General features: G+C 45.6%; 1 protein-coding gene across 2 annotated transcripts in view; it reads right to left on the bottom strand.

Annotated features, from left to right (window-relative positions):
* The window catches only part of NAA16 (N-alpha-acetyltransferase 16, NatA auxiliary subunit), a 45,106-nt gene extending 21,789 nt beyond the window's left edge, over nucleotides 1-23,317 (bottom strand). The window contains exons 1-5 of one of the 2 annotated variants that reach the window (XM_083362317.1): nucleotides 23,145-23,317; nucleotides 7,914-7,998; nucleotides 3,437-3,541; nucleotides 2,194-2,351; nucleotides 274-408 (exon numbers count right to left, since the gene is read on the bottom strand). In XM_083362317.1, the coding sequence (XP_083218443.1) occupies nucleotides 274-408; nucleotides 2,194-2,351; nucleotides 3,437-3,541; nucleotides 7,914-7,998; nucleotides 23,145-23,198 (537 nt within the window). In that variant the 5' untranslated portion in view covers nucleotides 23,199-23,317. Of the gene's footprint in view, nucleotides 1-273; nucleotides 409-2,193; nucleotides 3,033-3,399; nucleotides 3,542-7,913; nucleotides 7,999-23,144 lie in introns of those variants that run through there. The other variant, XM_083362318.1, reaches the window with a different exon arrangement.
* Between the last annotated feature and the right edge of the window lie 675 nt (nucleotides 23,318-23,992).

Genomic DNA, 23,992 nt, shown 5'->3' with positions numbered 1-23,992 from the left:
CTTTTGAGGAACAAAATCGTTTTATGGAAAACTCTGGGGTTTTTTTTGTTTTGTTTTCATTTAAAATGCGTACCACGTTATGATGGGCGGCCGATTCCTACTGACTGAAGCAAAAGTTAATTATTAATTAAAAGCAGCACTTCATTCCCTTCAGGCTTTGGTGATGTGATTTTTAAATAGAATAGGAGAGAGCCAGTCTCACGGAGAAATGCGGCTGCTCCAAAGTCTTATCCGCGGACATTAGGACGGGCCCCTTCTGACTAACAGTCTTACCTGTTGGGTTTTCCTAAATTCTTCTAACAATTTTAAGGCCATGTCGTAATCTTTTAACAAATGATATGCAATTGCATAGCCGATCCACGAGGCTCTCTGAGTGGGTCGGAGCTGAAGTAACTGATATCGGGTTTCCTTTAAAGAAAAGAACAAACAAAATTAAGAACGGTGTTCTAAACAATGCACATTCTTCATGGAAGATTTAAAATCAATGCTAGGAAGGATCAAAACCATCAGAAACAGAAAAGCTGTCTCAGAAATAAAGTTGGGGTTTTAGATGATTAGTTTTAACAATCTTCATTTAAAATTCGGTGTCTAAGAGTTAGAATGAACATTAAGTCACACCTATTGGAATAATAATAATAATAACAACAACAACAATAATAATAGAAAGGGACCTTGCATGTCATCTAGCCTTTATAGAATGGCGGAAGGGAACTTGGAGGTCTTCTAGTCCAACCCCCTGCTCAAACAAGAGACCCTAGACCAGGGGTGTCAAACTCGCAACATCATGTGACGTGTTGTGCCGTATCGCGGCTTTTTTGCCATTGCCGGCAATGGGGTGGGCGCGGTTTTGCTATGAGGCATCCAGCCCGCAGGCTGGCAGTTTGACACCCTTGATACCATTTCAGGCAAATGGCTGTCCAATCTCTTCTTGAAAACTTCCAGTGACGAAGCACAACTTCTGGTGGCAAGGTGTTCCACTGGTTAATTGTTCTGACTGTCAGGAAATTTCTCCTGAGTTCTAGGTTGCTTCTCTCCTTGATTAGTTTCCATCTGTTGCTTCTTGTCTTGCCTTCAGGCGCTTTGGAGACTAGGTTGACCCCCCCTCTTCTCTGTGACAGCCCCCCAAATATTGAAATACTGCTATGAGGTCTCCCGTAGTCCATTCATTCATTCATTCATTCATTCATGTTACGTTGACTCTACAAGCTACTTATAGAGCAGAAAGAAATGTTAAAAGGGAAGAGGAGTTTTAAGGAACTTTTAAAGTTTTAAAGAAATGGAGAAAGGAGGAAACCAGGTTACTTCATGGTCAAACTCGACGATTAACAAAAAACCTACCATTACCACTAAAAGAGAAAATTAGCTAAGCTTAGCTGTGCTAAGAGTCTCCCAAACCACAGTCTTCCCTCTATGGGGTGGAAGGAATTTGAATTCAGCACAGTGTCAAATCATATTAATATCTACTCCGCTCGGGCCAGCTTAAGCAGTAACTCTTGATCCTATCCAAACGGACTAGGAAACCAAATGGACTATTTATTGTTGAAATTTGCGCTCTGGCATTAAAGAACATAATGGAGAAACACTAAAGCTAGAAAATGCAAAAGTTTTCCCCAGAAGATCCTTTTGTATTATCATTTTGTTTGCTAAAATTGTGTCTATACAAGTAGCCCATAGATACAAAGTTTAAAAAATATTTAAAATAACATGAAAATACAACTAATATGTAATTTTCCAATTCATCAAAATAATTCAAGTCCGTCCATCCATCCATCCATCCCATCTCTGATCTATCTATCTATCTATCCATCCATCCATCCTCTCATCCATCTATCTATCTGTCTATCCATCCATCCTCCCATCCATCCATCCATCCATCCATCTATCCATCCATCCATCCTTTCATCCATCTATCTGCCTATCCATCCATCCTCTCATCCATCCATCCATCCATCCATCCATCCATCCATCCATCCATCCATCCATCCATCTAATCTATCTATCTAATCTATCTATCCATCCATCCTCTCATCCATCCATCCATCCATCCATCCTCTCATCCATCTATCTGTCTGTCTGTCTGTCTGTGTCCATTTATCTATCTGCTCTACAAATCTATTTCAACGAGTGATTAAGTTCTGCACACAAACGGATTTAAGTGAGGCAATGACTGATTGATTAAACAGAAGCACTTACCCTGTATCCCTCAAGATCCCTCATCTGGATCTGCAGCAGCGAAAGATCTCTGAGGATCTGCAGATTGTCTTTATCCAGCTTCAGAGCATTTCGATAGCACTTAATGGCTTCGTCGTATTTTTTGTCGGAACGCTGCAAGAGCCCGTAAACATGCCAACCTAACAAAGTCAAGGAAATGGGCAGATCCTGTTGGCTGAAGACAAATTATGCCCACCTTAGTGCAACTCACTTATCAAGGATCTGGGGTCTGCCCTAGGACGCAGTCCAGACGAGCAGCACACCCAGGTAGTAGCTCTAACTTAACTCTGTAAGGGTAAACAGAAGCCTGACATGTAGTCCTCCATTTACGACAGTTCATTTAGGGACCGCTCAAAGTTACAATGGCACTGAAAAAAGTGACATGGTCGTTTTTCACACTCACGTCCGTTACGGCACCCCCGTGGTGACGTGATCAAAATCCAGACACTTGGCAACTGACTCGTACTTACAACGGTTGCGGCGTCCTGGGGTCACGTGATCCCCTTTGGTAACCTTATGACAAGCAAAGTCAGATCCGCTTAACAATTTTGTTACTAACTTAACAGGGATTCACTTAAGAACTGTAAGAAAGAAAGGGCATAACACACTTAATGTTTCACTTAGCAACAGAAATGTTTGGCTCAATCTGAGGTCGTTAAGTTGAGGATTACCTGTATCTCTCCCTCCCCCACCTTTACAGTCCAAAAAACTAGGGTGGGTCCCTTCTTGTCCCCAATTTGATAAGGTAGTCTAAAAAAAAATCACTTTAATTCATTTTGTGCAGACAAGAACCTGGCATATTTCAGAATGAAGTTTGAGACCTACTAAGCACAACCGAATAAGGGACGCGGTGGCTCAGTGGGTTAGGACGCTGAGCTTGTCGATCAGAAGGTCGGCAGTTTGGCGGGTCGAATCCCGAGTGCCGCATAGCAGAGTGAGTGCCTGTTACTCGTCCCAGCTTCTGCCAACCTAGCAGTTCGAAAGCACTTAAAAATGCAAGTAGAAAAATAGGGACCACTACGGTGGGAAGGTAACAGCGTTCCGTGCGCCTTTGGCATCTAGTCATGCCGGCCACATGACCACGGAGACGTCCTCGGACAAGCGCTGGCTCTTCGGCTTTGAAACAGGGATGAGCACTGGCCCCTAGAGTCGGAAACGACTAGCACGCATGTGCGGGGGAACCTTTACCTTTTAAGCACAACCGATGTACAATTTCAAAGGATACACACGTGACTTTTGACATCGTTACGGAGTCCTTTACGAACAAATTCGTACGCTTCTTCTTTTTTCCCTAAGCAATTCAGCGTCAGCCCTTTCATTGCCAGCGTCTCTGGAAAAAGAAAGAAGGTCTTACTTTGAAATGATAAACGACAGAGACATCTTGAACACGGATGGGAAATGAATTTTTTTTTAAAAAAAAGAAGCAAAAACAGAATACCGATTGAACATATGGACAGTAAGCGCAAATGCAATTAAGACATGTTTCGGTTAGAAAAGATATTTTAAACTGACATTTTTGATATTATGAGAAAAATGTAACAAAGATGCTGATATTCGATGGTGTATCTATTAATAACAATAAGAATTGTATTTGCCTAGTGTGGGAAAACAGGTCCCATCGGAAGGAGAGAGGAAACAATGGATGCTATAATATTGGATCTAGACTGAAGAAGTTAATATATCCCCCTGAATTACTAATGGACCCAGACGTTGTTTATTAAGCATTTGATTGGAAAATTGGAAAATTAATAAAATATAAATGAAAAAGAAAGAGGGTCGATGTTTTGAATACCGAATCAAGAGACACACCTTAAATATGCTTTCAGGAAGTACAGAGGTAAACAGCTGGATTTTCCCAAAGATGCAACAATGATTTACCTCAGGCTGAATTTCCATCCTCTCACCCACCCACTCATGTATTTCAATCTGTAGACCCAATCTGATCTTCAACTGCATTCGGAAGTGAGGACGACACGAAAGCTCTAGAATTAGGTCATTGAAAAGCTGGGATTGTCCTGATTGAAAATGGAGACCCTATTCTACATGTGTTCGGTTTCTGCTTTGTGACCATCAGCCTCTCTGGCTCCAGATTATCATAGGATCCTACCCTTGGGTCTCAAGTTTCCTCTGATTCCTTCAAAGGAGGACTATAATAATAATAATAACAATAACGTTGGAAGGGACCTTGGAGGCCTTCTAGTCCAGCCCCCTGCTCAGGCAGGAAACCCTATACCAGGGGTAGGCAACCTTGGCTCTTTTATGTCTCGTGGACTTCAATTCCCAGAATTCCTGAGCCAGCATGGCTAGCTCAGGAATTCTGGGAGTTGAAGTCCACGAGTCATAAAAGAGCCAAGGTTGTCTACCCTTGCCGTATACCATTTCAGACATATGGCTGTCCAGTCTCTTCTTAAAAACCTCCAGTGTTGGAGCATTCACAGCTTCTGGAGTCAAGCTATGAAATCAGAACAGTGCTGGAAGGGACCTCGGAGGTCTTCTAGTCCAGCCCCTTGCTCAAGCAGGAGAACTTATACCATTTCAGAAAAATGGCTGTCCAATCTCTTCTTGAAAATCTCCAGTTTTGAAGCACCCACAATTTCTGGAGGCAGGTTGTTCCACTGGTTAATTCTTCTGACTGTCAGGAAGTTTCTCCTTAGTTCTAGGTTGCTTCTCTCCTGGGTTAGTTTCCATCCGTTGTGGGATTGCCAACTGGGAGATCCCTGTGTTGGTCTTTCTCATGAATAGGATAGAAGAATGCCACCTCTGCTTCGAATACAGGACAATTTTGGATTTTATTTTTTTTTTTTATTGAAAAGTTTTAAAATACAATTTTCCTTTGAGAAACCCCCCTTCCCCCTCCCTCCTCCCCTCCCTACCTCCCCCCTATCTCCCCCCCTCCCTCCTCCCTCCCCTGCCTCCCCCCCTCTACTTCCCCTCCTCCCCCCCTCCGACTTCCCAGAGCAAAATACAAGGTATATATCTAAAAAGCAATCATAAACAATCATATACTAACAATTATAAACTCTAAAATCCATCACTCTCTAGCTTATATAGAGTAAACCAATCCTTAACAATACTAAATATGTATAAAGAACTAAAATAAAAGAAAACTAGCATCATTCCCATCTATGTTCTTCCACAATTCACTATTACCTAGACATATTCTCACTTACACATCACAAGCACCTATCCCTATTAACCTCTCTAGCAAATAGGCTATAATAGATAGTTCTTACACAAATTAACCCGCATTAACCCACAAAACTTTCTTCCTCTTCCTCTGTAGTAAATTGTCCATTAATTCCAAATTAAAAATTCTGTTACCATACATATCATCCCAAAACTCTTAAAAACACAACTACCACTTGACTATAAGTATATTGTGGAAGTTCCATAGATTTCTACTGGTCTTATTTTTTTATCTTTTTTGAGCGTTTTAAGGCAGCACGCGTCACCCTCTGTTCTCTAGGATCATCCAAAAGAGTTGCAGCTTGATCTCCTCCTGTACCCTTCTCGTCTATCTGTCCATCTTCATCCTCTTGATGTTCTCCTTTTCCAGATCCCTCTGCAGCTTCCAGAAGTGTTGATGGGGTTGCTTTTAAAACATTGTTGTAAAAATCATGTGCTTGCTTCACAGTACCCAAACAGTACCTTTTGCCATCATATATGAAGCTCAACCCAGCTGGGATCTCCCATCTGAACCTTATATCTCTTTGCTTGAGCTCTTGCACAAGAAATATAAAGTCCTTCCTTCTCTTTAAAATCTTTGGAGGAATTTCTTTTAGAACCAAAACTTCTTGACCAGCAATCACAACTTTAGTATCATAGGCAGCTTGTATAACTTCATCTCTAATTTCCCTTTTTACAAAATAAACCACCACATCTCTAGGCAACTTTCTCTGCTTAGCAATCCACGAATTCACACGAAACACTTTGTCCATGCCTTGTTTTATTTCAGATGCTGGATGGTTCAATACCCCCTCAAAAGCCTCAGAAACCAGCTGCTTTAAATCTTCTTTAATATTCTCTTTTAGGCCTCTAATTCTAACAGCAAACTGCATCTGGTAAAATTGAGCCAGACTCTGTTCGCTATCCATTTTGTCTTTTAAATCTTCAATTTCCAATACTTTTGCTTCTAATATAGCATTCTTTTGAGTCAAGTCTTCCACTTGGTCATCCAGCACCTCCACACATTTAGCTACTTTATGCACTGAGGACAAAATGTCTACCTTCATCTCTCTAAGTTTCTGCTCCATCCTTTCTTCCATTCTCTGCTCCAATTTCTCCAATTTCTCCTCCATCTGTACAAATTTAACACCCATTGACTCCAAAATTAACTGGGTATGTTTTTCAAGATCCTTCGATGTCAATACATCAGGAGAATGCAACGCCTGCAGTAATGATTGTTGTTGCACCGGAGAATTTCCAGCACTCCGAAAAGTTCTAGGGGGAGGTTTAGCCGCCATCTTTTACTTACAATTGTGACGCACTTTCACTTTAAGTTTTAAGCAAAGTCCATCAAGCTTGAGAGTAAAATAAAATAATCCTCTTCATCTCTTCATCTTTCCCTCTTGTACTGCTCTGCCTGCTCTTTTCCTTTCATAGTCTCTCCTTCAAGCAGGGATGGTCGCAGACGCCTGGCTCTGCTCCATAAAGTCCGGAGCAGAGACGCTAGCCAGCTGGGAGCAGCCCAGGCTACGGGGGAGTTCAATCCTTCAGCCGCCCGAGCTCCAAGCTCAGGCGGCCCCGGAGAACTCGACCCCTACCTGGGGGCTCACCCCCTCCTCTTCTCCCGAGGAGGGGGCTTCAAATTCGCCCGAACAGCTGATCGGCGCTGTTTCGGGCGAAAAATCACACAGCTGAGCCGCGGGCAGCCCGGGAAGGCTGTCTCCGGCGCCGCGGAGCCACCGGAAGTCCGGATTTTAATTTTTTTATGTTATGATTAGCTACTTCCACTTCCAAAGTTCAGTCTCCCAGTTCATGTGTTCTTTTTGAGATACACATTAAAAAAGCAGAAAGAGATGACAAAGTGGACAATCTTACTTCAAACGGCCAAGGACGAATCATATTTGAGGACTGTACAAAATATTAACCCAAAGATATATATATTTTTTTTTAAAAAAAATAAATGTTATAAGGCATTATCCAGGTTAAAAATACAAGCATACACAGAGACGATCGTTTACAAAAGTAAATATTTTTTAGCAGTCTCCTTCACATCTTGGAGATTAATCTACCTTTTTTTTTGAAGAAAAAAAAAAGAGGGATTGGGCCATTGAAAAATATGATATATCATGTAGGTTGAACGTGACTGAAATTGCTTTGTCATCTCATTTCGCAGGATGTGGAGATTAGGCCAGGATTGAAAGTTTTAATTTTCCTCAGGAAAGTTACGATATTCAAAATTAGGTTTGAGAACGGAAAGGTATGACTGACGGTGTTTTCAACTGTCTTTTAAAGGTCTAATTTAGGATTCTAAACCGTTTCTCACAAATATAAACACATCGTCTATTTTGTCACTGGATGTATAAGTGGTTTTATCTCCAACTCTCAATGGATCAACCTAACTGACACGGGGTTTGTGTCGTTACAACAATGGTGGGGTGACATCCATAAACTATCTGCGAGGCAACTGCCTCTTAGTAAACCAAGATTCACGACAACTCCATTTTAAGGGAATAAAGTAACGGACATTTCCAACCTACCTCCATGTTCAGCAAACTTTGGATTGGAGAGGATCATCTTGCAGAATTTGAGTCCATTTTTGTATTGTTTTTGTTCATAACATTTCTAAGGAAGAAAAAAAAAACCAGAAAAGTGAGCAATGCACACACACGTGCAATAGATGAATAGGTCAACTTGAGTTGGCCAGATTAATATTATGCGCCAAGAATCAGAATCACTGGTTGGGTTGCTGCGCTGAAAATGTATTCAAGCCTGTACACAAAAACCTCGTCAAAACTAAAGTTCAACATTAAAGTGCTGCCAGATAAGAGTCAATGGGTATAGGAATGGGAATGGGAATGGGAATGGGAATGGGAATGAGAATAGAATAGAATAGAATAGAATAGAATAGAATAGAATAGAATAGAATAGAATAGAATAGAATAGAAAACATGGAATGGAATGGAATGGAATAGAATAGAATAGAATAGAATAGAAAACATGGAATGGAATGGAATGGAATGGAATGGAATGGAATGGAATGGAATGGAATAGAATAGAATAGAATAGAATAGAATAGAATAGAATAGAATAGAATAGAATAGAATAGAATAGAAAATATGGAATGGAATAGAACAGAATTGGAAGGGACCTTGGAGGTCATCTAGCCCACCCCTCCTTGCTCAGGCAGGAAACCCTATACCATTTCAGACAAAAGGTTGTCCAATCTCTTCTTAAAAACTTCCAGGGTTCCAGAATTCAAGAGCAGTTGGATTTGGGACCATTTGTGACAACGTAAAGACTCTAAACCGATGGCGCACTTCACTCCATCCCCAGCTCTGCCTGCTCTTTTCCTAGAGAAAGTAAGCTAAGAGTCACTCTGAGCGAGGGGGTGGCTATATAAATTCTCTTAAATAGATAAATAATAAATATACCTTTCCAAAGAGAATAAACAAAAAGGGAAGGACTATACCTAAATACGATACACTCCTAAGATACTTTGTAGAAGGACATTCCTTACTTATAAGAGCCTCTAATATGGGCCCACCGGCCCTTGTTACTAAGTTGAAAGGCTACAGGGACTGACTAAATACAATTCTCAGCGAAATATGGCCGGCACCACAAAGGAGAACTAACCACAATTCTAATCCAGCTATCCTCGACTTACAACAGTCCATTTAGTGACCGAAGTTACAACAGCACTGAAGAAAGTGATTTACAACTGTTTTTCACACTTACAACAATGGCGGCATCCCCCAGGTCACGTGATCAGAATTCAGAGCCTTGGCAACTGGTTCGTATTTATGACGGTCGCAGTGTCCCAAGGGGTCTCGCGATCCCCTTTTGTGACCTTAGAACAAGCCAAGTCCATGGGGAAGCTGGAGTCACCGAACAACCGTGCTACCAACTTCACAACTCCAGTGATTCACTTAGCAACGGTGAGCCCCCCCAAAAGGTGGTAAAACGAAGCAAAACCCCCATAACAAATGTCTCGCTTTGGCAACAGAAATGTTGGGCTGAGTTGCAGTGGTAAGGGAAAGGGAGGGGCCACGGCACAGCGGTGTCCCGTTTTCGTGTCCCGTTTTTGCACCCTGTGGAAAGGCAGCGTTGTTTTTGCGCCCCACAGCGTGGCGTCGGCCCATTTTTACATGCCGCAGCGTGGCATCGTCCTGTTTTTGCGCCCCGAGGCGTGGTGGCATCCTATTTTTGTGCCCTGCAGCAAGGCAGCACTGGCCCATTTTTGCACCCCAAGTTGTGGCATCATCCTGTTTCTGCGCCCTAAGGCCCGGCGTCCAGTTTTGCACCCTGCTGCCGCAGCGTTAGCACAAGTGGGGTGTGTCTCTGTGCACATGTGCACGCACTGGCCAGCTGTCCTGTGGCCCAGTGGACAGTAGGCCACAGCTCACTACCAGGCTGTGGCCCACAGGTTTGGGAGCCCTGGTGTAAACAATTGTTCAATATCCTTCATTTTGCATGAAAGCAAAATAATGCTGAGGATTAGAGGCCGGGATGGAAAAAACAGATGCCAAATATTCAAGCTGCGTTTAGAGGAGGCTCAGGAATATGAGATTTATTACTAATGCCTGCTGGGAACCTGAGAAGGCCTTATTAATTATCCAAAGGCCTTTGATTGGATTGATCGTGTCAACCGGTGGGATACGCTTAAAAAAATGAGAAATCTCGAATATCACATTTTTCTTATGCAAAAATCTATTTGGAGGGCACATTACAGACAGAATATGGAGGAAGAGGCTGGCTCCAGGCTGGCAAAAAAATGAGACAAGGGTGTATACCCTCCCTCTAGTTATTCAATCTATATGCTAAGCATATATTAAGGGAAATTGGAATGGGAAAAGATAAGCATGGCTTTAAATCCGGAGAGACATCAATAATCTGCAGTAGGAAGATGACATTGCTCTGGTAGCTGGAGTTTCAAAGGATCTGCAGGCTTTTGGGGGGGAAAAAGTCAAGAACACAATGAAAAAATGGTATGAAAATGAAGCATCGAGACAAAACTACAGGCAGTCCTCACTCACTGACCTTTCATTCAGCAACCCTTCTAGATCACAACAATAATTTTACGGTCCATTTACAACAGTTGCAACATCCCTCAATCGTATGATCACGGTTACAGTACATGTTATGCTGTGCCTGGCCAGTCTTTCCTTTTCCGGCTTCCCTCAGCAAGGAGATCGGAGAGAAAGGGATTGCAAGAGAGTAAGCTGCTTTTTCCTTCTTCTCCACATTTAAGAGCAGAAGAGTGAACATCTTTCTGTCTTGAAAGCTGCTCTTTTTTCATTTCTCCACTCAGTGGGATAGAAACAGTAACAATGGCAATGGAGAAAGTCACAAAGAAAATTTATCTAAGAATCGACACCAATTTAATGGCACAGAATCAATCAACAATGGAAATGAATCCTGCAATTAATAAGTGTATAAGATGGCTGGACCCAAAACACCAAGGACAGAAACACCATAGTATACTGCCTTGAGGATTATTATTTTCTTTTTTTAAAAAAATAATTAGTCTAGTACAGGGGTCCCCAAACCTTGGGCTATGGCTTGTTTGGAACCTGGCCACACAAGCAGGTGTGCTTGTGCGCGAAACTCCATTTGTGTGAATGGTGTGCGTGCACACCCACCACTTGCCCGCTGCACGTGCGGAACCATCCCCTCTCTACCCCGCCCCCTCCTGGCAGTCCAGAAAGCCAGAAAGGTTGGGGAACGCTGGTCTAGTAGGTTGAAGAACCCTGGTGGCGCAGTGGTTAGAATGCAATATTGCAGGCTATTTCTGCTGACTGGCTGCAGTTTGGCAGTTCGATCCTAACGGGCTCAAGGCTGTCTCAGCCTTCCATCCTTCCGAGGTCAGTATAAGTGCTATTGCTATCTTTCTTTCTTTTTCTTTCTTTCTTTCTTTCTTTTTCTTTCTCTCTCTCTCCTTCCTTCCTTCCTTCCTTCCTTCTTTTCCATGCTGGTGCAATGATTAAAATACAGTATTGCAGGCTTACTCTGCCCACACTCAGGAGTTCAATTTTTACCGGCTCAAGGTTGATTCAGCCTTCCATCCTTCCAAGGTTGGTATAAGTGCTATTGCTATCCTTCCTTCCTTCCTTCCTTCCTTCCTTCCTTCCTTCCTTCCTTCCCATGGTGGCGCAGTGATTAGAATACAGTATTGCAAGCTGACTCTGCCCACAGTCAGAAGTTTGATTCTCACCGGCTCAAGGTTGACTCAGCTTTCCATCCTTCCGAGGTCAGTAACCCAGAGTGTTGGGGGCAATGTTCTGACTCTGTGGAGCAGTGGGCTAATGCCTCCTTAAGTAACACCAGCTGCCTGCAATTAGTGCAGGTTCAAGTCCCACCAGGCTCAAGGTTGACTCAGCCTTCCATCCTTCCGAGGTAGGTAAAATGAGGACCCAGATTGTTGGGGGCAATAAGCTGACTTTGTAATAATGCCGCTTGGCGGGGGCCGAAAGCCCTAATAAGCAGGCTTATACATAGAATGAAGGCTATTGCAAAGCACATTGATTTGTGCTTCTTAGATTGTAAGCCACCCTGAGTCTTTGGAGAAGGGCGGGATATAAATGGGATTAAAATAAAATACAATTAAAAAATGGCTTAGAGAGGGCTGCAAAGCACTGTGAAGCGGTATATAAGTCTAAGGGCTATTGCTAATGCTATAAAAAGCATTCCCACTGCCAGGAGTTCGATCCAGACCAGCTCAAGATTGACTCAGCCTTCCATCCTTCCGAGGTGGGTAAAATGAGGAGCCAGATTGTTGGGGGGCAACAGGCTGACTCTGTAAACGGCTTAGAGGGGGCTGCAAAGCACTGTGAAGCGGTATATAAGTCTAAGTTCTATCGCTATTGAAGGAATGGCTGAATCAATAAACTTCTATTCACACCTAAAAAAGTAAAAGAGGAATTGTGCAGGTGAAAAAAAAAATATGTTAGAAATTCTGGCTAATCCTCTACATCGACACTGATTGCAAAGAAATCAAACCAATCCAGACTACAACTAACATGAAACGTCTGTGCTAAAATAAGAGTTAAACTCATCCCCGGCCGAACACTTGTAATTAACAGCTACTAAAACTGATTAAATTTATCATTTTGCATGCGTGAAAATTTAAAACGCCGGCTTAAGGAGACGTGTCAAAAGTAGCCCGGGGTGCACGGCAAACTTTGCTGTCTTCTAGAAAAAGGAATCTCTTAGTTGTTCTAAAATTAGGGATTTATTTTTAGCGGAGAGCAGAGTGTTAGAGTGACTTGCTAAGAGGCATTCCTTAAAATCACATTGCAAGCAAGAAATAGCAGGAACAAGATTTCCTGCTAAAGAGGTCCAGCCTTGCTAGGCGAAGAAAAGATACATGCAGCTAGTCCTTGATTTACGACAGTTCGTTTCGTGACCGTTCAAAGTTACAACGGCGCTGGAAAAAGGTGGGACTAGGATTCACAATCTCGTGGCTTCTAGCTTAGTACCTTAACCACTAGACCAGGGGTAGGCAACCTCGGCTCTTTTATGACTCATGGACTTCAACTCCCAGAATTCCTGAGTCAGCTGTGCTGACTCAGGAATTCTGGGAGTTGAAGTCCATGAGTCATAAAAGAGCCCAGGTTGCCTACCCCTGAACTAGACCAAACCTTTTCACATTGTAAGAGAAAAAAGACACACAAAGAAAATCTACATTGTTTGCAGTGGCTTTTATAGCCACTTTACAAAAATCGCAATTACTGAACAATTTAATGACAGCAATACAAGAGGAACGTGGCCACCTTCCAAGCTGTGAGAACATTCAGAACAATGTTTTCTACATTTAATTCTTATTAGCTATTTTGTTTTTTTACTGCCAAGACCTGCTAGTATAAAACCATTTAGATGTCAAACCTTTGTACTTTCGCACTGATGCGATCTAAAACCAAAGATCAAACAACACATTTATGATTTTCAAGGCAAGTAACCAAGTAAAGAAATATACATTTCCGCATCCTCTCTAGTTATGTAACGTATAACGTTTTTTTTCAAATTTTTTTTAAAAAAGTTAAAAATATGAATTCAGGTGCTATCTCTGCTATCAATATAATGGATTATTTATAATTTGCAAAATAAATGACACTATATTTCACGGGGCATCAATTTATGTAATGGCAGGTCTTTATATCATATGGGTTTCCCCCCCCCCCCCATAAAACACCAATAAATAGTCAAAAATGATCAAACTACACTATGACGTATTTAATTAATGAACATAGCTAGCATATTCAATGATGATGAATATACACAGGCGGTATTTTAGTTTATGTCAACCAATTGTATATCTGAACATGGTTTGTTAAATAAGCCACAATGGCTACATTCATTCACCACAGTAAGCCACAAAGCTCAGATTACAAACTCATTGTCTAAATTCCCATAAGGTGCTAAATAAAGAATAGGCTAGCATTATAATATAAGCATCCCAGTCAATTTCTACCATTGAGAATGAGAATTCACTATTGTAGAAAATGCACATTGTTAAACCACAATCCTATTTGTTTTCCTTTTATTATGATATTGTGCCTTATACAGCAACGTATCATTTTAAAAATTTTGACTGTACATTGTATGTGACCCAGGTGTTAGTGAAAATGACCACCAAGATTGCTAAGTTATCCTGCATTTTTCAAGAGTATATTCTTTTCCATTGCTCCAATATTGCACAAATTAGTTTATTTCTTAACATATTACTAACATGCTACATGGGTATTACCATTCATGGCTATCAAGCAATCAACAGTCAATTTAGGGTGTTTTTTCAAATACAGACCAGAAACTGGGAGAGCAAGTGGCTAAACGTCAATCCGCAATCATAACTCACCACATGTTTAAAGCATAAAGCAGTTTAGGATATAATAATTATTAACCAGAACTCAGTCCCCACAGTAGCAGCTCATGGTTTAAAAGAATTTTCAGCCCGTTTCACATGAATAATTATGTGAATATATGCAACAACGCCACAGGCGCACCGTGCCTCTGTAATTGGTTGGCTAAGCAAGATTTATTTCTAAAATCCAATTTTTTTTAAAGTTATGGAGATTTGACTTAGAATTTAGTGTAAAGTTCACTGTTTCACATATTACATTTTGACTTGGAAGTTTCTATCCAGAACGATAATGAGGTAGTTTTCATAATGTAATATGTTATTGTACTGAACAAGCATGTTTTCTGTCTTTCTCTGTATCTATCTACAGTCTGTCTGTCTTATCTACTGTATCTGTCTCTCTATCATCCATTTATCTATCTATCTATCTATCTATCTATCTATCTATCTATCTATCTATCTATCTATCTATCTATCTATCTATCCTTCCTTTCTTTCAATCTATATATCTCTCATCTATCTAGTCTCTCTGACTATCAATCATCCCTCTCTCTCCTACTCTTCTATCTATCTATCTATCTATCTATCTATCTATCTATCTATCTATCTAATCTATTTACAGTATCTCTATCATCCATCCATCCATCTACAGTATCTCTGACTCAATCAATCATCCATCCATCCACAGTATCTCTATCATCCATCCATCCATCCACCCACCCACCCACCTACCCATCTCCCCTTTGTAATAGTCAAGCTTATTCAGAACACAGAAAAGGAGTAAAAAAAATAAACCAAAGAAATTAAAATTGTAAGAAAAGGGGAGAGAGATCTTGATTTACAACCGTTCATTTAAAGACCATTTGAAGTTACAACGGCACTTGAAAAGTGACTTACGACCAGTTTCCCCACTTACGATGGTTATAGCATCCCCATAGAGAGGAGATCCAAACCAGAAGCTTGGCAACGGGCACGTATTTATGCCCATTCAACTGTTCCAGGCTTCCTGCGATCATCTTTTGTAAGCCTCCCACCTGGCTTCCGACAAGCAAAGTCAATTGGGGGGGTGGAGTCTGATTCATTTAATGACTGCAGATTCACTTAACAACTGCGGCAAAAAACCAGCATAAAATGGGGCAAAATTCACTTACCAACTGAAATTTGGGGCTCAATCATAAGTCAAGGACACGCTAAATAAATCTGAAGATGGAGAACTAAAAATACTTGTGCATTTATTTTAATACTTACTTATTAAATTTATATGCCGCCGACCTCACCATCAAACAACTCTTTGTACTGAGCTACGAGGAAACCAAAATGGGTTTTTATGCGTATGAATCACACCCAACCAGTATGATTTGCAAATAACGTTTTTAACACTTAAGCGTTGGGGTAAAAAGTACTCTTTTTTGACACTTCTGGACTTTAGCACATTGCCCATTTCAACCATGTATTTTCCACTTATATTTCAGTAAAATGAAAGCGGTGGATCACACTCAACCCAACTTCCAGTATTTCAGGATTAACCCAATGGATAAAAAAAAGAGAAGTATATTTGACTATTGTCAAAAAGAAGCAAACCCAAAAGACACACAGTATGTTAGGATGCTGAGCTTGTCGATCAGAAGTTCGGCAGTTTGGCGGGTCGAATCCCGAGTGCCGCGTAGCAGAGTGAGTGCCTGTTACTCGTCCCAGCTTCTGCCAACCTAGCAGTTCAAAAGCACGTAAAAAATGCAAGTAGAAAAATAGGGACCACTCCGGTGGGAAGGTAACAGCGTTCCGTGCGCCTTTGGCATCTACTCATGCCGGCCACGTGACCACGGAGACGTCCTCGGACAAGCGCTGGCTCTTTGCCTTTGAAATGGAGATGAGCACCAGCCCCTAGAGTCGGAAACGACTATCACGCATGTGTGGGGGAACCTTTACCTTTTAACTAGATAAACAATGCTAATATTAAGAAAAGGAGATTGCATAGTACTTTTCAGAGCTGTTTCCTCACAGCTGTTAGGACACATTATCTATTAGTATCTTTACGACTTTTTTTTTAATCCCATTTATATCCCGCCCTTCTCCGAAGACTCAGGGCGGCTTACAATCTAAGCACAAATCAGTGTGCTTAGCAGTAGCCTTCATTCTACGTATATGCCTGCTTATTAGGGCTTTCGCCCCCCCCCCCCCAAGCGGCATTATTACAAAGTCAGCTTAATTGCCCCCAACAATCTGGGTCCTCATTTTACCTACCTTGGAAGGATGGAAGGCTGAGTCAACCTTGAGCCTGGTGGGACTCGAACCTGCACTAATTGCAGGCAGCTGGTGTTACTTAAGGAGGCATTAGCCCACTGCTCCACCAAGGCTCTTTTATTAGGGAATATGATCTATTAATATTCCTACATCCTATTCCTTGCTGAAGCTTCTATCCCTGTTCACAGACAAATGAAGTTATAAAACATGAACAGTGGAAACTAGGGTTTAATTTAGCTTTAATCCTATACCAGGGGTGAGGAACCTTGGCCCGTTCATGACTCGTGGACTTCAACTCCCAGAATTCCTGAGCCAGCATGGGGGAACTATGGCCCCTTCATGACTGGTGGACTTCAACTCCCAGAATTCCTGAGCCAGCCACGCTGAGGAGAAAGGGAGAGGTTTCCATGCTGAGCCATGCTGGCTGAGGAATTCTGGGAGTTGAAGTCCACGAGTCATGAAGGGGCCAAAGTTTCCCCATGCTGGCTCAGGAATTCTGGGAGTTGCACAAAAGATCACAATGTGGGCCTATAATTGCCAATGCGTTACAATTCCACTGCCATCAACCTGCCCATCAGCAAAGAGAGTTAAAAAGCTTCTTCAGATAGTCCTCAGCTTACAGCCACAGCATTTCCATCCTAAGTTGTGGAGTAAGTCAAGTTAGACCCCATTTTACGACCATTTTTACAGTGGCTGGTAAGCAGATCCGGTGGCCTTTAAGCAAATCTAGTGGGCCTTTTGGGGGGGGGGTGTTGTGTGGTGTGGTGTGGTGTTGGAAACCGGTAAAAAAAAAAGTCGAGCTGGTTACCAAGTGCCTGAATTGCGACCACACGACAGCAGAAGTGGTATGTGCGTGTGACAGTCATTAAGCGAGAATACAGGTCATAAGTTACTTTTTCCAAGGCTGTTGTAACGCTGAACCATTGTTAAAACGAACAGATGTTAAGTCGAGGATCACATGTATACACGTAGGTCCACTAGATCAGGGGTCCCCAACCTGTGGGGCGCGGCCCACTACCGGGCCACGGAACAGGCTGGCCAGTGCACGCGCAGTCATCCCCACTCATGCTAGGGCTGCTGCTATGCAAACAGGGCGCTGCACGTGGGAAATGGGGCAAAAACAGGGCGCCACACGGGGAAAATGAGGTGCCGTACAAGGGAAAACGGCACCGCGCAGGGGAAACCGGGCAAAAACGGGGCGCCATGTGGGGGAAATGGGGCAAAAAACAGGGCGCCACACAGGGAAAATGAGGTGCCGCACAGAGAAAACGGTGCCATGCAGGGGAAACGGGGCAAAAAACGGGGCACCGCATGGGGGAAATGGGGCAAAAACAGGGCACCACACAGGGAAAACGAGGTGCCACACAGGGAAAACGGTGCCATGTGGGGGAAATGGGGCAAAAAACGGGGCACCGCATGGGGGAAATGGGGCAAAAACAGGGCACCACACAGGGAAAACGAGGTGCCACACAGGGAAAACGGTGCCATGTGGGGGAAACGGGGCAAAAAACGGGGCAGCGTGTGGGGGAAATGGGGCAAAAACAGGGCACCACACAGGGAAAACGAGGTGCCACACAGGGAAAACGGTGCCATGTGGGGGAAACGGGGCAAAAAACGGGGCAGCGTGTGGGGGAAATGGGGCAAAAACAGGGCACCACACGAGGAAAATGAGGAGCCGCACAGGGAAAACGGCACAGCACAGGGGAAACCAGGCAAAAACAGGGCACCGCATGGAGGAAACAGGGCAAAAACAGGGCACCACATGGGGAAAACAAGATGCCGCAAAGGGAAAATGAGGTGGGGGAAACGGGGCAAAAATAGGGCACTACATGGGGGAAATGGGGGAAAAACAGGGTGCCACACGGGGAAAACGAGGTGCCGCATAGGGAAAACGCCGCCGCGCAGGGGAAACCAGGCAAAAACGGAGCACCATGTGGGGGAAATGGGGCAAAAACGGCACCACACAAGAAAACAAGGTGCTGCACAGGGAAAACGGCGCCGCGCAGGGGAAACGGGGTAAAAACGGGGCACCGTGTGGGGGAAATGGGGCAAAAACAGGGCTCTACACAGGGAAAACGAGGTGCCACACAGGGAAAACGGTGCCATGCGGGGGAAACGGGGCAAAAAACGGGGCACCGTGTGGGGGAAACGGGGCAAAAACGAGGCACTGCATGGGGGAAATGGGGCAAAAATAGGGCACCACATGGGGAAAATGAGGTGCCGCACAGGGAAAACGGCATAGCACAGGGGAAACCAGGCAAAAACAGGGCACCGCATGGAGGAAACAGGGCAAAAACAGGGCACCACACGGGGAAAACAAGATGCCGCAAAGGGGAAACGAGGTGTGGGAAACGGGGCAAAAATAGGGTGCTACATGGGGGAAATGGGGCAAAAACAGGGTGCCACACGGTGAAAACGAGGTGCCGCATAGGGAAAACGACGCCGCGCAGGGGAAACCAGGCAAAAACGGGGCACCATGTGGGGGAAATGGGGCAAAAACGGCACCACACAAGAAAACAAGGTGCTGCACAGGGAAAACGGCGCCGCGCAGGGGAAACGGGGTAAAAACGGGGCACCGTGTGGGGGAAATGGGGCAAAAACAGGGCTCTACACAGGGAAAACGAGGTGCCACACAGGGAAAACGGTGCCATGCGGGGGAAACGGGGCAAAAAACGGGGCACCGTGTGGGGGAAACGGGGCAAAAACGAGGCACTGCATGGGGGAAATGGGGCAAAAATAGGGCACCACATGGGGAAAATGAGGTGCTGCACAGGGAAAATGGCACAGCACAGGGGAAACCAGGCAAAAACAGGGCACCGCATGGAGGAAACAGGGCAAAAACAGGGTACCACACGGGGAAAACAAGATGCCGCAAAGGGAAAACGAGGTGGGGGAAACGGGGCAAAAATAGGGCGCTACATGGGGGAAATGGGGGAAAAACAGGGTGCCACACGGGGAAAACAAGATGCCGCATAGGGAAAATGGCGCCGCGCAGGGGAAATGAAGGGGCTACGTGGGGGAAATGGGGCAAAACCGGGGTGCCGTGTGAGGAAAACAGGGCAGTGCTAGTGTCACGCGGACGCTAGCATCGCCCCATTTGCGTTGTGTGTGCTCACGGTCCCATTTCTGTGTGTGTGTGCGCACGTGCATGCGTGGTGTAAAATGCTTCCCCCTCCTTTTCCCTCCAGTCCGTCAACTGAAAAAGGTGGGAGACCTCCGCTCTAAACTGGTGTTCCTCAACTTTGGCAACTTTAAGAAGCGTGGACTTCAACTCCCCAAATTCCCCAGCCAGCATGGCTGACATGACTGGCTGGGGAATTCTGGGAGTTGAAGTCCACACTTCTTAAAGTTGCTAAAATTGAGAAATTTTGCTCTAAACTCACGAAGCTCACTTCCAGGTGGGTGAATTTCAACTATTTGCGATTAAAAAGAGCAATTTGTTGGAACAAGACTGGTTTTCTGGAGAAGAGAGGCCTCATCACATTGGTGTCCCCTTATTTCTTGAGGGCCACATGGACTCTGCTATTAGAAGTCACCGTGGCACAACCTATGGACCCTTGTTTACCGTATGTGATCGCCTACACGATTTTCTCATTTGTTTAGCGGACAGTTGACCAACAGTTCCCCACCAAGAGGAAAACCTAGCATTGCAAAATATTTGTGCAAAATCCTTAAAATGTAGGCAACCCATTACTGTATAAATATATGCAGCAATGTTTGGCCACTATCCTTCTTGTCGCTTCTATGGAGAAAAAGAAACAGATTTGTACAATCCATGAACCCTGCAATCTAGGAAAAAAGATATTAAAAATTAAAAAAAGGTTTAAAATGAACTCTTTAGAGCCTGATATGCTTATTACCCTCGGTTATACCACAGTGTAATTTCATTCTGGCTTGGCCCAGCTGTGTTATATTTAGCCTGGGCAATACAGTTCGTCCCTGATCTATGATCCCGACTAGGGCCCAAATTTCCCTTGATAAGCAAAGTAGTTACTAAATGAGTTTTGCTGTTTAAGTGAACTTCTGCAATAGTTAAATTCGTCATTGACTTGATTTGTCGGAAGGCTGCAAAAGGGGAATCCTGTGACTCCGGGACGCTGCAACAGTCATAAGTACATGCCAGTTGCCAAGCCTCTGAATTTTGATCATGTGACCACAGGAATGCTGAAATGGTCATGCGTGTGAGAGAGTCCAACGTCACGAGGGTTCCTTGCTGCTCTCTGAGCTGGGTTGTTTTCTTGCAGAAGTTTCCTTACCCAAACTAGGTTACATCATCAGTGCTACTACATTAGTGCTACGGTACTATCACTGATGGTCTTACCTAGTTGGGTCATGAAACGTCTGCAAGAAAACAACCAAGCTCAAGAGAGCACCGAGGATCCCACAGTCCTCTTCCTCCTCCTCTCCACAAACCCCACTTCCTCCTAGCACTGATAAAGGTAAAGGTTCCCCCGCACATGCGTGCTAGTCGTTTCCGACTAGGGGCCGGTGCTCATCTCCATTTCAAAGCCGAAGAGCCAGCGCTTGTCCGAGGACGTCTCCGTGGTCATGTGGCCGGCATGACTAGACGCCAAAGGCGCGCGGAACACTGTTACCTTCCCACCGGAGTGGTCCCTATTTTTCTACTTGCATTTTTACGTGCTTTCGAACTGCTAGGTTGGCAGAAGCTGGGACGAGTAACAGGCGCTCACTCTGCTACGCGGCACTCGGGATTCGACCCGCCAAACTGCCGACCTTCTGATCGACAAGTTCAGCGTCCTAACCCACCAAGCCACCGCGTCCCTCCTAGCACTGATAATGTTGCCTAGTTTGGGTCATGGAATGAGAGCACGAAGGACCCCTCATTTCAACCCTTGGGCCACAAATATTCTCCTTCATCGGTCCTAAGACACTTTTTCCAGTGCTGTTGTAAACTTGCAAACCATAGTTGAGTTTAGTGTATTTTGGGGTCTTAGGAGAATACTGGTCAGTGACCGGATATGGGCAAGATAAGCATGGAAGGAAAGCAGCACTCAAAGAGTGTTCATCCACAACAGCGTCACCCTTGTGCCCTGTCAAACTCCCGCCCACGAGGAGGGCTACTCAAAAGCGGGTCTGCAAAATCAAATCAGGATTATTTTAACCTGCCTCAGTTTCCATTTCTAATGCAGCAGGGAGGGAGAAGATCTTGAAGAAGATTAATAGATGGAGGGAGGAAGAGGAGGGGGAGGGGGAGGAGAGAGGGGGAAAGAGAAAGAGAGGAAGGGAGGGAAGGAGAGAGATGGAGGGAGGGGAGAGAGAGGAGCGAAGGAAGAGAGACAGTGAGAGAGGGAAGAGAGAAGGAAAGAGAGAAGAAGGGAGAGAGAGGAGAGGGAAAGAGAGGGAAGGAGAGAGGGAGGGAAAGAAGGAGGGAGAGAGGGAAGAGAGAAGGAAGAGAGAAAGAGAGGGAAGGAGAGAAGGAGGGAAAGAAGGAGGGAGAGAGGGAAGAGAGAAGGAAGGAGAGAGAGGAGAGAGGGAGGGAAGAGAGAAAGAGAGGGAAGGAGAGAGGGAGGGAAAGAAGGAGGGAGAGAGGGAAGAGAGAAGGAGAGAGAGGAGAGAGGGAGGGAAGAGAGAGGGAAAGAGAGGGAAGGAGAGCGAGAAGGAGGAGAGAGGGAGGGAGGGAAAGAGAGGGAAGGAAAGAGGGAGGGAAGAAGGAGGGAGAGAGGGAAGAGAGAAGGAAGAGAGAAAGAGAGGGAAGGAGAGAAGGAGGGAAAGAAGGAGGGAGAGAGGGAAGAGAGAAGGAAGGAGAGAGAGGAGAGAGGGAGGGAAGAGAGAAAGAGAGGGAAGGAGAGAGGGAGGGAAAGAAGGAGGGAGAGAGGGAAGAGAGAAGGAGAGAGAGGAGAGAGGGAGGGAAGAGAGGAGGGAAGGAGAGTGAGAAGGAGGGAGAGAGGGAGGGAGGGAAGAGAGAAGAGGGAAGGAGAGAGGGAGGGAAAGAAGGAGGGAGGAAGAGAGAAGGAGAGAGAGGAGAGGGGAGGGAGGGAAGAGAGAGAGAGGGAAAGAAAGGGAAGGAGAGAGAGAAGGAGGGAAGAGAGAAAGAGGGAAGGAGAGAGAGAGGGAGAGAAAGAAGGAGGGAGAGAGAGAGAAGGACAGAAAGAGAGGGAAGGAGAAAGAGAGAGAGCCAAAACTGCGGCTCCCAACGCCTCTGCTCAGCCCCCGATCCTATCCTTTGCGCCGGGCATTCCGAGGATCGCAAGGCAAGAAAGCCCAGACCGCAACCCCCCCCCGCTGTCTCCCAGGGGGCTCAACCCTCCCAGGGGTCCCAGAGCCCCCCCCCCAGCCCCCGGCGCGGCCAAAGAGGGGATGCCGGGGGGGGGAGAGCCAGGCAAGCTACGGAGGGGGGGGCGTCCAACGCCAGGAAGCCAACTTTGACGGGGGGGGGCAAAGGGGGTGGGGCGGGCGCCTTTTGTGGAGGGGAAGCCCCGCAAGGGGGGAGGAAACGGGAGGGGGGTCTGTCTGCTCTTTACAAGGACAAAGCCCCCCCCCACTCAAGCCCCCCCCCCCCAGGAGGGAGGGAGGGCGGGTGCACGGCGGCCGAGGAGGCGCGGCCCCTTCCGGGGGCTTTGGGGAGGGGGTCTTTCCAACGGGGGGGGGCGCGTGGAAGGACCCCTCCCCGCGGAGGAGGAGGGGGGGGTCGTCCCGGGCCTGGCTGGCTCACCAGGATCCGCTTGAAGAGGTTGCTCTCCTTGGGCGGCAGCGGCGCCGACGGCATGGCGAGCCCGGGCGGCCTCCTCTTCCTCCTCCTCTTCCTCCTCCTCCTCTCCGGCCCAGGAGCGCCGTCCGGGGCTTCGCCCGCTGGGCCCCGCCAGCCCGGCTCGGCTCGGCTCGGCTCGGCGCTCGTGCACCAGGACGCCCCCGCGCGGCCGGACCCCGCGCGCTCCCGCCGGCCCTGGCGCGCGCCCCCGTCTGGCCAGGCTCCTCCGAGAGAGGAGGAGGAGAGAGGCCGGCGCGGAGTTGGCGCCCTTCGGCATCCGAATCCAGTTGTGAAGGCAGCTTGGAGGTCCTCTAGTCCAGGGGTCTTCCAACTTGGCCCTTTGATTGACTTGTGGACTTCAACTCCCAGAATTCCTCAGCCAGCCTCCGTTTTGTTTGTTAGATTTAAGACAGGGGTCTTCCAACTTGGCCCTTTGATGACTTGTGGACTTCAGCTCCCAGAATTCCTCAGCCAGGGCACCACACGGGGTGCACACTGGCTGAGGAATTCTGGGAGTTGAAGTCCACAAGTCATCAAAGGGCCAGGTTTGAAGACCCCTGCCCTAGACCATTTCAGACAAGGGGCTGTCCAGTCTCCTCTTGAAAACCTCCCGTGATGGAGCACCCACCACGACTTCTGGAGGCAAGCTATGCAGAAGAACAGAGTTGGAAGGGACCTTGGAGGTCATCCAGTCCAACCCCCTGCTCAGGCAGGAAACCCTGTACCGTTTCAGGCAAATGGTTGTCCAGTCTCTTCTTAAAAACTTCCAGTGTTGGAGCATTCACAGCTTCTGGAGGCAGGTGGTTCCACTG

Source organism: Vipera ursinii (assembly GCF_947247035.1).
Source record: "Vipera ursinii genome assembly, chromosome: 4".
Taxonomy (NCBI): Eukaryota; Metazoa; Chordata; class Lepidosauria; order Squamata; family Viperidae; genus Vipera; species Vipera ursinii.
Note: the sequence above shows the minus strand (reverse complement) of the source record. Positions and strands in the feature narration are given on the sequence as shown.